General features: G+C 36.7%; 1 protein-coding gene across 1 annotated transcript in view; it reads right to left on the minus strand.

Moving 5' to 3' along the window:
• Positions 1-13687, minus strand: part of dnah7 (dynein, axonemal, heavy chain 7) — a 109427-nt gene that overhangs the window by 38980 nt on the left and 56760 nt on the right. Inside the window, exons 37-47 of the mRNA XM_685051.8 lie at positions 12449-12646; positions 9179-9334; positions 8694-8862; positions 7187-7313; positions 6894-7113; positions 5940-6812; positions 5573-5802; positions 5103-5433; positions 3783-4129; positions 2563-2743; positions 466-651 (exon numbers count right to left, since the gene is read on the minus strand). Of these exons, the coding sequence (XP_690143.4) occupies positions 466-651; positions 2563-2743; positions 3783-4129; positions 5103-5433; positions 5573-5802; positions 5940-6812; positions 6894-7113; positions 7187-7313; positions 8694-8862; positions 9179-9334; positions 12449-12646 (3018 nt within the window). The remainder of the gene's footprint in view (positions 1-465; positions 652-2562; positions 2744-3782; positions 4130-5102; positions 5434-5572; positions 5803-5939; positions 6813-6893; positions 7114-7186; positions 7314-8693; positions 8863-9178; positions 9335-12448; positions 12647-13687) is intronic.

Here is a 13687-nt window from a genome sequence, read left to right on the forward strand (position 1 = left end):
AACACTAAATAAAACACACAAGGTTTACATGAGGTAAACATTGTCAGTTTATCTTGTAGTTCAGCTGCAAAAAAATTCTAAAATATAAATTTCAGGTGTTGGTTAAAACAAAAATGTATTTTTTATATGAAAAATATTCCTTCTATCGCGTGCCGTTGTTTTTATTTAGATCATGATTTAAATCAGCCTTTGCCCTCAGTAGTTTGGCACACTTCCGTTGATGTCGTTAATCTGGCAACCTGCACTTGCGCATGTTTTGAACCAGGTGTGTAATAGCAAGCACTGGGTGTCAAACTTACATACTGCACCTTTAATAGTGAAATTGGTTTATGTCATTGCATAGCAAATATTGTCAGTTTGGTTATGCACATGTGTACATGCTTTGACAACATTATCTGTAAAGACATGAACAATGTTTATTGATGGCTTGTTGGGTGAAGAGCATTTTTGTATGTGTTGGCATACCTGTCTAAAGCTGGAAGTAAAAGCGCCCAGGTAGGCCACTATGGCAGCAGAGATGAGAATGTCTCCAGTAAGGTTGTTGTAGAGTTGACCTAAGTTAAATGCTGTCTCACTCCAGCGGGACTTCTCTCCTCCTAACCCACCAATCAGCTGCTCTGCTCTCTCTAGCTTTTTACTGCACATCTCCACCTATAGAAAAAGAAGAAAACATTTTTAACAGTTCAAAAGTTTGGTCTCAGTAAGATTTTAAAGTAATTCATACTTTCATTGCTAAAAAGGTAATAATAATGCATTTATTGTCTATAAATCTATTCTTTCATGACAACCCTTGGAGATATTAGTACGGTTAAAAAAAATATATATATATGTATGTATGTAAATATAAACAATTTTGATGTATTTGATCTTGGCGGAACAAATCTGCCATGCTGCTGCTGCTGCTTTGATTATCAGTGGTAGCTCCATGCCTAGCTGCTGCCAGTATATGCACAGACATACTGTCTGAGAATCTACTGCTACTGGACACAAACACCCTGCTACTGGAGACAAAATGAACATAAAATCATCAAAGCAGATCTATGCATAGTTGGAGCTGGGCTGAATGGTGCAGTTGGAAGCATTTTGGTTAGGATCAATCAGCCTGTTCATGTTTATAGTTTCATGACAGAGCTTTGCTTTTTTTTTACTCTTCAAAAAACATTTCCAAAATGGAAAATAAAGAAATGTTACTGGAGAAGCAAATCAGAACGTTAGAATGACACCGAATATTATGATATCAAACTTGTTGAAAAGCAGTATATGTAACATTTCTTGACGCATATTAGTTGATTATCACAGTATCAACTAAAGGCCAGATGTCATCATATCACAGTTTTACGTGACATAAAAGCACTAGCACGTTTACTAAAATTGAAAAACCATGCTAAAACAGCTGTTGACACCAAAAACAAGGCAGAGTAAGAATGGCTGCCTTATGTATTCAGAGAGAATGAGCTATTTTATACGCATGAGACAAAGAAGATCAGATCTGACTGCATTTATGTCAAAAACTGTGACAATAAAGGAATGTTTACAACACAAATATCTACTGTAATAATCTAATTCAATGTCTGATTCGCTAGTGCTGGGCTTCTTTGATGTTCACAGATAAATGGATCTTTAAAATCCCAGTTAGCCACCAGAGAAACATTGTTGTTGTTTGAAATGACAAAGTGAGCCTGTGCTGCTACTGCAGAGAGTGATGGGAAATCAGTGCTTGGGCATGAATCTGACAGCACAATCTCTGAACAATCCAATCCTCTTATTCACTCTCTGTGATGGTACTTCACTAATTCTTTGTGACATTGATTCATTCGACATCATGACACTTTATGGTCCTTGAGATGAATTCCTCTATAGCTCCTGTTTTTTCGAACTCATATCCCAAAGTGAGAAAACAATTTGAAAGAGACTGTTCCAGTGGAGCTTTAGGAACAGCATAACAGGTTTGCCTCAATGCATTCAAGTGCCTTGATTCTGGCCATGCTTGAGAGAGCATGGCATAAACAATTTCTCCTCTCCAATAGGGAAAACAGACAACCTGAATTACAAACATGGAGAGACGAGGGGAAAAAAGAAGAGGGGAACATGAAAGGAAGTGAAATAGGGCAGAAAACGGCAGCGGGGCCTTGGTGATGCTTGGTTTACCCAAACACACGCTAAACTGACAGGCAGTCTCCACAGACAAATGAGAACAGGGTGTGTGTGCGTATGCATGTGCCCCTGTGTGTTTTCTGTGTGGGTTTAGAAAACAAAGGCTTCACTCTTGCAACTTCAAAGTTTGAACGTAAAAATGATCTGAAGGAAAGTAAACAAGGAAGAAAAGGAAAACATCCCCTTAACCCCTCTTGATGTAAAAACACAAACTAAATTCCTAAATAAACATCCATCAAAAAGCGGACATTTTAAACAGGGCTGGGTTCTGCTGGAGGAGAGGTTACAAAGAATGTCAACAAAAAATAGTTGAATGTGGTGTAAAACAGAAGCTTTCAGGAACAGTAGTTAACAATTTGATGACAGAGTCTTGTGTGGACTCTTTTGTGACTGCTGTCCTCTGCATACCTGATTCTCAAGGTCAGCCTTTTTGTTCTTGTTGGTTTCCAGGGTCTCCTGCAGTTTTGCCAGTTTGTCCTGGACCTCCTTCAAAGCAGCCTGTTTCTTCCGGAGGCTCTCCATGGCCACCTTCAGCTTCTCTTCAGCATGTGCCAACTTTTCTTTTTTGGGGGCCACTACCTTTGCCACTCTGTCAAAGACAAAAATACATTTTTGCACCATAAATTTATTTATTGGATAGCCACATAAGATCCAGAGTTAATTGATGATGTCCTGAATTCTAAATTAAGTTCACATTATTTCTCACACTTTAAGGGACAAATACCAATTAATTAAAGGGGTGGTTGTGTTTATAAGATGCAAAGCAATGTATGTTCATGCTTCATTTGTAAAAAATCAAATAATTTTTTATATGTCTTACTTTAATTATATACAGCTGCTCAGCTCACATGAAAACAACTGTCATATTTCCTAGTTCCTAGTTATGAAAGACTCGCCCCGAAGAGGCTCTGATTGGCCAGCTAACTTAATGTGCTGTGATTCGCGGATCTGCTCCACGTCACCAGGAAAAGTGCCACACGCCTTCAAGCATGAGCTTTTGCGCTGTGTAAACACTGTCAGCCAGTGTAGCTGTTAGCGGTATCGTTTTGTGCCTGAATTAGACAGAAAATGACACAGAGGGCACAGCTGAACCTCATGCCTGCTCTCTAAAATAAAATCTGACAAGTGTCAAATCACAGAACTAGGAGAGATTCTGGAGCTGTCCTTTGTCAAATGCTAGCTATATATATTTTTTAATTCTCTGAAACATAATTAAAATTAAATTTTAAGCACTTCTGTTTCTGTGTTGTATCATTTGGAAGACCGAATACAAAACAGACCAAGCTCTGTGAAAATAGTAACATTTAGATGGCATTTTAGCTTTCTCTGCTACATTTGCTGTGCGGGGTGTATACATGTGGTGAATGCACGTAACCTGAAGCTATTGTGATCTCACTAGCCTGGATGGTTTTTTTTGTCCCCAAACTTTTTTAACTGTAGGCTTTGCTAAGCTAACTCTGTAAAAGCCAATGTCTCCCTTTGCAATGAACTTCGAAAATATTACATTTAAAGATGTTCGTAGTGGACCTCCCCTTTAATAAAAATCCATATGATTGAATGTTTTGTAAATGTTGTAATTGGTTTAAAACCAATTTTCTGCATTGACCTTTAGCTTAACTCAGACTCACTTATCATAAGAGTCCATGGCACAGACCCATTTACAGAGCCCCTCTGCAGCAGCGGAGGCCGTGCGGATCTTCTCTGGAACAAAGTCTGGGTTGGTGATGTATTTATTCCGAATAATGCTCATGTAGCTGACTGGAATATTGTCTTTATTGTACTCATGAAGGCTCTGGAGAAACTTCATATCTCCTAATAGTTTCTTTGCTGGGCCCCAGTAGTCTTCAACCTTCTTGCCGGAACCTGAAGGGTCTGGGATTCGGTCTGGTTTTATGCCTTTAAGAATGCAGATGGCTTCCATCACCAGTTTGACACCAGCTGGAGGATTTTTCATGGCTTTAACTAGAGTTATATCCTATAGAGGGTGACACAAAACGATTTATTAGATAATGGTAGTATTATCAAAAGACATTACTAGTTTTTATTAATTAAAGTGATATTTCACAAAATAAAACAAATAATATTGTTCTGTGGATCAGAAAAAGGTACAGTAATTTGTGTTTGATTGTTCATTGATGACCATCTTTTGAGTGCGTGTTTGTGTGTGTGTGTGTTTTAATCATTTTAAAGGGATAGTTCACCCAAAAATGAAAATTTCCTGTTAATTTACTCACCCTTAGATCATTCAAGATGTAGGTGGCTTTTTTCTTCAGTAGAACATTACAAAATATTTTAGCTGAATCCATGATTTTTGGTGATTCATATAATAGCAGTGAATGCTAGCCAGTTTTTTTAGATTAAAAATAAGCATATTCAAACAAAGCTCCAGCTAACACACTGATGTCTTGTGAATCGATTGGTTTGTGTAGGAAATTGAACATTGTTTACAAATGTATTAGCTTAGCCTTGTGAGTGTGAGTTTCCGGTCTTTTGATGACATATGGCCGAGCGTGCACTCAGTGCGAGTGTAATTTATAGCAGTTATAGCATCTTGGACAATAACCTCACCCCTGAACGCATACATCGCCAAGCAACTGGAAGCCTCATGTTCAATACATTTGTGCGTGTGCCGAGAACTGTTTGTCTAGGCTATGGATTAAAGATTAAAGTGTATCATCCTAGTGTATCATCAGGAGCCACAGGGATTGGTTTGGACTTATTTATACGTCTTTTTTATCTAAAAAAGGTTGACCATTGATTTAAACTATACTACTCACCAAAGACCACAAATTCAGCTAAAAATCTTCATTTATTTTTAATAAAGAAGAAAGTCATCTATATCTTCAATGGTCAGGGGGTAAGCACTGTAAATTATCTCTCAAAAATGTATTCTGCGAGTTATCTAATGTTATAACCATTTCATGTGGTTTATAAAGCAAGAAAAAAACCTGTTGGGTGAGTGTGTCCAAAGCAGCCAGTGCAGCTTCCAGGATGGGCACAGCAACCGCCAGATCGGCGTCACATTCATCTTTAATGGCCTTGGCAGCCATGGCCTGCTCATTAGCCTCCGCTTCATCCACACGGACCACCTTCTCTGTCTTGGACACCTCTTCAGACTCATGCTGAATGACCACCATCATCTCTTCCACCTCTTTAGTTGCAACTCGCAGCTGAGGCTGAAGAGCCTCCAGCTCCCCCTGCATTGTGGACACCTGTGTGGCAGCCGATTCCAGCTTCTGAAGACCAACCTCATAACGACTCTTCAGCTTCATGACTTCCCTGAAATCATTATTGGCAGAAATAATGCTTATTTTAGAAAGAATTCACTTGGCAAAATGACAAAACCCAATTATTCAAACCAAACCAGTCAATGTTTCTGATGTAAAGCCCTTTACAGAGTTACAGAAGAATGACTTACGTTCTTTTGCGCTGGAGTAGGTGTTTGAACATAGAGATAAGCTCCAAATAGGAGGTTGGTGTGACATAGTTGTAGCGCTGCAGCTCTGAAAGGAAATGTGCAGAGAGATCGATGGTGGATGTGTGGAAGCTCTTGCACATGCTGATACAGCCTTCACGAGCAGTGTTTGTCATTTCAACGTCTTCCAGGAAACGAGAGGCCACAGCCTGCAGTGCATCTTCTGGCCAGCTCTTTTGAAACATACAATGATTGACAGTGATTACACTTTTATTCCTTGATTATAACAAGGTTTCCTGTATCATTAAGTGGAATATCAATGATATTAAAATAGCATTTAACAAAGCATATGATTCACATTAACACCAACCTGAAACCAGTCAATAGTGCAGCAGTTAATGAGAGCAGGGAAACGTCGCAGGCGGCTTCTGAAGGTATCACCAATAGGACTCATGGCTAGCACCACGTGCAACTGACTGCGACAGCGCTCTAAAAACATGTTAAAGAGAGCCAGCGTGCTGCCATCCGTCTGCTTGTCACGATCCCGCTGACGGTCCAAGACACGCATGCGCTCACAAATCTCCTGCTTCTCATCTACAGCAAAGAGATTGGGAACTTCACCAGTGTTTAACAAGTTACTCACATCTTCTAAAAATGACTCCATCTTAATCTGGGTGTCTGTGAATAGGAAGACTCCATGAGTATCCCCAGATGTTGATTTTTGCATGATGAGTTTGAGGTCGTCTCGCCATTCGGAAACTCCATAACTCTTGGAGATCTCTACTTGGAAGAGTTCGGCTTCAGCCATGTGGGCGGCCAAGCGAGTCAATGACTGTCGTCCACTCCCTCCAACACCTACAAGGAGAGCATGACCACGGGGCTGCTTGAGAATGCGGGAGATTCGACAAACATGCTCAATGGCAAATCGGAAAAGTACAAGATTCATGGGAGCCTTGCTGATATTATTGTACTCTTCAAGATGGGTCTCCACCACTTGACGGAGCTTCTCAGCATCACCCACTTCACGGTAGTTGCGGTCCTCACCCTTGGGGTCATGAAAATCACAGAACATGAGGCTGCGAAGATCATCTTCAGTTACAAGTCCATCTGAGTTGCTGTCTAGATGCTTGAAGAGCTGATGGAAATCTTCATTCAGGTGAGATTTGGAGACTTCTTGCAGGAAGCCCACCATCCATGCACAATCATCCGGATGAACTAAACGGTCATAATACACTCTCAGGACCTGCACAAGAGAAGATTTAATCATCAGTTAGTCTTTTTTATTAGAATATGGCCTATAAAACCGTGTTTGCAGTTACAGTACCTCATGCACCCATAACCGTTTGATGGCTGTAAGGTCGTCTGCAGTTTCTGGCCGTGATAAGCAGATACCCTGAATGACGCGGGAAAAATCTCGAAGATTGAAAAGGTAATGGGATTTAGCTGGGGTTGGTAGAAGGTTCTTAGTAGCCTCTTGGTACACAGACATAGTGGCACTAATGATCTGAGAGGTGACGCTTGCAAACGGTTTGGGAAATGGAAATCTGTAGTTAAATAGAGAAAATGTGTTAACATTTTAATTTATTTATTAACCTCATAAGTATGGAGCAATGTTACCTTATGGTTAAGTGCCAGTCCAGAATTCTTGAAAAAATGGTGAACATGGTTTTGTTATCAAATTCATTAATAGTCACTGTGTTGAAATGCCGTAAAAACCGAGGAGTCACGGGGTTCCTACCTCCACCTGTAGAAGAAGGACATGTCAGACATTCACAAGCACAACTGTATACTAGGCATGGGTCGGTATAAGATTCTGACGGTGTGATAACCTCAGGTAAAAATATCACGGTTTCATGATATCAGGGTATTTTAATTACTGCTTAAAAAAAAATTCTTTTTAGATGTCTGGGTAAAAAACAACTTTTTCTGCATTCAACATGGTATATATATAAATGGTATATATATAAATTTTAAAACAATAAATGTCAGCAAACATTAAATTACTTCTGCTGTCTTAATTACTTTTAAAGACAGGATGTTTGATATCTTTGTTTTTCTTTGGATATAAAGTAAGCCACTGCACTGTTCAGCTCTACAGCATGCTGGATGTTGCTTAATATTTGTAATTCAGATGTTTCCTGAATCATGGACTAAAAAAACAAAATAAAATTGTCTTGAAAAACACAAAAAAACAACAAAACCAAATACCTTAGGAAGAGTATGAAAGAAAATTCTAAAGGTTTTAAAACCTTGACTTTTCAAAACCATGGTAAACCTTAAAACTGGTTATCTTCACATGCCTACTGTATACACAATGTTCAACACATTTAATGTTACAAACTGCACCGCCCTCCTAAAACTTTACTTTCACAATTTATTTTACTGTGATAAATAATGTTTAACATTGGTTGATTCTTTTGTATTAAGTGTTTTCTTTAATGAACACTACCGGTCAAAAGTTTGGAGTCTGTGCGATTTTAAATGTTTTAAAATAAGCTTATCCTGCTCACCAAGGCTGCATTTATTTAATCAAAAATACAGAATAAATTGTGAAATGTTATTGCACTGTAAAATAAAGTTTAGTAGTTTATTATTTAATTTATTAATTTATTACAGTGATTTTAAAGATGAATTTTCAGCTTCATTACTCCAGTCTTCAGTCACAAGATCCTTCACAAATCACTCTAATATTTATTAATATTAATATTAATATTAATATTAATATTAATATTAATATTATTATTATTATTATTATTATTATTATTATTATTATTATTAATCTTTTTATTATTATATTATATTATTATTATATTATTATTATTATCAATATAATTATTGTCAATGGTAATAGTAATAAACACAATAATGACTGGAGTAATAGTTTTACTTCATTCAAACTACATACAATAGGAAAGCAGTTGTTTAAAATTTTAATAAATATTTAACAGTTTAACAATTTTTTTTTTACTTTGAATAAAAGCTGTCTTGATGAACAGAATAAATTTTATAAAAAAAAAAAAAAACATGACACCAAAATTTGACCGATAGTGTACATATGCAAACATTTCTGAGAACTCCATTTGCTCTTAATGTCTGCTCTGAAAAAAAAGTGACGTGAGCTCACCAGGCGGACCCATAGCACACATGATCTGGATGTCCACTAAGTTGATCATGGAGCAGTCCTTCATGTCATACCAGTTCCAGTGGTCAAGCCACTGCCGCAGAAGCTCCACTGGAGGCTGGGCTCCATACGTCTCTCTTGCTGGCATATTCACATCATCCACAAAAACCACCTGATCAAAATAATTAAAAGACCAATTAAAAAGACTAAAAGCATTTTCAACATGAACTTTAATGCAATTTGATGCTGTAATTTTCAATGTTGGTAGATAATGTGCTATTTTATATGGTGATTAAAAACAGGTGAATCAAGAATCTATTTGCTTTCCATCTAAATTAGAGGCAATTAAGAACTCATTTTCATGTTACAGTCAGAATTTTAAACATAGTTGATAGTTATGGTGGATTTTAAAATGGACAAAATAATAATTGCCTATTAAAAATGGATTTATTCGTAAGCAAAACAAGGAAAACATGTTAAAGGTATACCATTTTCTTTCCCAGGGGAGGGCCAAACACTCCTTTCCTCCTTTTATCAAGTTTTGACATAATAATGTTTTGGGTCTGTGCTGCTGTTGTTTGTGCTGAGAAGTTGATCAACAGAGGACTGTACACATCCTTCTCCAGACGATTCAGCAAAAAGTCCTGTGGGAGATTTGGAGGCACTTAATTACCTCTAGTTACAGCAGATGTTGCATCAAAATTCTGTTTTCATGAACACTTCCAACCTGTGTTTGAAGTGTTGAGAAAACAGTCTTTCCACTGTAAACCTGTCACTATCGTAATAAAAGAGGCTACAAGTACATAAGTCAATGAAATAGGTTTGTATAACCTTCACACTACGCATAATTAGGTATGTGCATCATTGCACACTATAATACATGCCAAAAACTGATGCAATACGGATAAATTCTAGTGAATTCAGTAGTTGACCTAAAGGATGAAAATCAACAACATGCACAAGCAACATAAAAGCTCTTATTATGATCAGCCATGTGTCAACTAATTAATGTAAATATATGCACATTTCAGAAAGAGCCCATTCATTATAGTTTGAGGAGCCTCCACTTACGCCTGAAAGATACAGCCTTTTTCATTCCTTTAAACTCTTTGAAAGAGCCATGTGGCAGAGTGTAAAAATGATGATTTAATATTCATTTTCGAAAAAAGAGTGATGAAGTCATCGGCACCTGCAGGCATTTCATACACACAACATGGAGACTTTTAGAGCCCTTCAGTTTTTTTTTCACAGACTCACAATGTGGAAAAATAAAACGGAAAGAGGAAACAGAGTGGCCTATGAAACAAGCTGGTAAGTGAGTTAAACAAAAACTGAATGAACCCTCTTTAAGGGCAAAATTACTCGGTCTCAACTATCTTTACACAACAAAAAACAAAACTGATGTCTAAACTCTTAACTACAGTCTGGCAGACATCACTGACGGATGCATTTATTTTTTTGGAATAATTAGATGCCGCTAATAGTAGTGTTTAACTGATACATGTTCATTTGAGTAACTTTCTAACCACACCACCAACCACAGTAAGAGCATTCGGTTTGTTCTTCTCTTGTGGAAATGGGGCAGGGATGCACAGTAGGCCACAGTTGGTCTTCAACCATTGACTCATTTATCATAATCTGATGACCTGTCGTCCCACAGCCTGCAGACGTACAAGTTCACTTAAGAGGTTTCATGCTCAGATGGCATAGCCTGGCAATGTAGAGTGTTGGTAGAGAGAGTTATGTTATGCACATATTTTGTGTTTAGCAGAGGCAACAGTACTGGATCACACGCACCATTGGTGACAATATACATCCTTTAGAAAGTCCTGCAGATTTCATTCAAGTTCAAATAATCAATACATTTTGGTGTATTCAAGTCATGTGACATAAATCATATTTAAAAGTTTATTGCACATGATTATCACAACAAAGTTGTTATTAAGATTGGGGAACTCAACTTGGGGAAAAATTTTGGTAACACTTTATTTTGATAGTCCATTTGAGCATTAGTAGACTGACTGTCTGCTTAATACCTTTTGATTCTGCTGCTAAACAGATATTTAGCTGACTATAAGAAACTTTGCAAGTACATGTCAACTTACACTAAGCCTAACCCCGACCTAACAGCCTACTTGTAATCTAATGAGAACTAGTTGGCATGTAGATGCAATGTAACTTAAATTCAACAAACGGACCATCAAAATAAAGTGTGACCAAAATGTTTCAGCTCAGAATTTGGATGTGTCAGTGAGAAACATTGCAGCATCACTGATCTATAATAAAGAATTAAATGTCATTGTATATCTTAATACCTAAAGATAAGAAGGCAGAATTCATGGATGCAAGGTCAACTTGTGCAGTTTGTCATAGACAGATACTTTGCTTTTTGTCTTCTTTTAGTAGAGTTAACACATCTTGCTGTATTGCCTTGTACAATGACATTTTGTGCTGACAAAAATGAATTGAATGTACCTGATGTCATTATTATGACTTGCCAACTTATAAGTAGAAATGTCCTACTTAGACGCAGCATATGTAGTGCTTCCTAAAGCAAACCTCTTCTGCACTAAACAGAAGTATCAAATAGATTCTCTTTAAAATGCAGCCTGACTGTGGGAAGATAAGGAAAAAACATTTTTTTAAGCAAATAATCTGTTGAAGGTGACACTTCAATCAAATAATGAGTTTAAGATTAAATATGTATTCTACCACATCATACCTACAATTTTTAAAAAGAATTTCACGATTTTGATATATTACAATTCATAAAATGTGTACAGCTATGAATAGATAAAATGGGCTATTTGTTATAATTTCATTGTTTTGACAATGTTTGTAACAAAAATGAATCAAATGATACTTTGCTTAACTTCCTAGGTTGTTTATAAGTCTGTAGACTCAAATTTATGTGAAGGATTTTGTGACATTTTAGTGGGAAAGCATGTGATATTTCTGCATGCTTCAGAAAGCCTCTCATTCATTCACACTTAATGTTCAAAACAAAGAGCTGTTCTGTACTGCAATGTCGAAATCATTTACACTTTAACAAACCCTGTCTAATGAAGACAGATCTATATCTAATCTCAAATTTACTTTGTGATCAAACTGTCTGTCAACATACTGTAGTATTGGTGAATTGCCCACTTAAAATCCCAATATTTCAGAAACCATAAAATATGTTACAAATCCAACCAAATGTTTCAAATTAAGTTGAGTGTCAACTTAATTTGCTAATTTAACAAAAATTATGATTAAAAGGCCACAACTTACAATAAGGTTTCATTATTAATGTTGGTCAATGTAATTATTAAAGCAAACTAATAATGACAAATACTTGTACAGCATTTATAAATCATATTTCAACTTTAATAAATCAACTTTATTACCATTAACTAACAATAACAAAAATAAATAAATACTGTAATAAATGTATAGTTCATTGTTCATATTAGTAAATACTTTAACCAACACAACCTTATTGTAGAGTGTTATGAGCATATTATAAAATGAGCATATTAACTCATGGCCCTGATCCTTACACTGCTACCGACAGTGTCTTCAGTGTCTTACTTACTTGACAATGCATTTCCAAGAATTTCTCAGCAATTGTCAGAATCTGATTGTCCTTAATTAATGATTATTAATACACATCATATAATTATTTCACGTCAAATTTGAATTAATTGACAACCCTACTCTAAATATATTCCTGACTGTTGAGTCAGATGTGATAAAAATAGCAGTGAAACACTCACCAGAATATAGACGCTCTTGCCAGTCCCCGTGGGGCCAACAAAGACGGTGGGCTTCTGATGAGTGATGAGCAGCTTCATGAGAGCATTGTAGCGTACAGTGTTCTCCGTAGGCACAATTATTTCGTTGAACTGCACATCTTTGGGAATGGGGGGGAAAGCCTTCAGCTCCTCGGTCCACAATTCCCATCTGCCTGGACCCTGTTAGCGTATCAATGCTCACGTAAACCGTTTTAAATGAAAACAATTCCAGTTGAAATCATTTTGTTAGCTTTTGTTTCATGCTTTGTTTTGCTGTCCTTCAGAGCTGTCTCAAACTACAGTATGTATTAACGCCCCATTGTTTCCAATTCCACCATTATGACACCCTCTGTAATTTCTTCATGATGCATTCTTTGTAGAAGCCTATATGCACCACAAAAGAATTATGAGCTTGTTCATGGTCCTGTCTGTTCGTAAAAAAGGCTTTTATCTAGAGCAGAAAAATGTAAGCAATGGATAATCCATTTCTTCCCTAATAAATGACATTTTCAGCATTTAATGAGGCATGAAATTGGCAAATTAGTCCAGGTTATGCCTGAAGTTTTATTACACAGAGATAAAGCTTGTGATTTATAACAAATAATCAGACAGATTACCTCATTCGGGATGAGAAGGGTGTGTTTCCTGAGCAGAGACTAGATTCGCTTATTAGTGTTTCAAGACGAAAAATAGAAATAATCAAATTCCCATGCCTCAAGCTCAAAGAATTAAGTGGCTGTTGCTACACTTTGTGTATATTCTAAACACAGAGCTAGCAAATGTGGTGTTTTTAATACAAAACCAGGCCAAATAGTATGATGGTACAACTACTCTGCAGAAAGCCAGACTAAATTATATTATAATAAAATATTTTCTACTGACCTAATTTTAATAACATAGAACAATAGATATATGACTCTTTTTTTTTAATTCCATAAATGGTTAGTTCACCCAAAAATGAAAAGCATGCAATTAATCATTTAAGATATTTTAGAAAAAACCTGAAGACTCCCTCCTCCTCCATAGACTGCAACAATTCAAAAAAGGATCCAAACACTATATATTAAAACATTCCATGTGACTGCAGTGGTTCAACTGTAAACATATGAAGCTCAAAAGCAAAACAGCTCAAAAACTGTAAAAACAACTTTGTTAGCTTCTTTATCCAATCAAGGTGCACATTAACTACTGCTGACTTTAATAACAAAATGTCATATTGCC

Source organism: Danio rerio, chromosome 9, assembly GCF_049306965.1.
Source record: "Danio rerio strain Tuebingen ecotype United States chromosome 9, GRCz12tu, whole genome shotgun sequence".
NCBI classification, from domain to species: domain Eukaryota; kingdom Metazoa; phylum Chordata; class Actinopteri; order Cypriniformes; family Danionidae; genus Danio; species Danio rerio.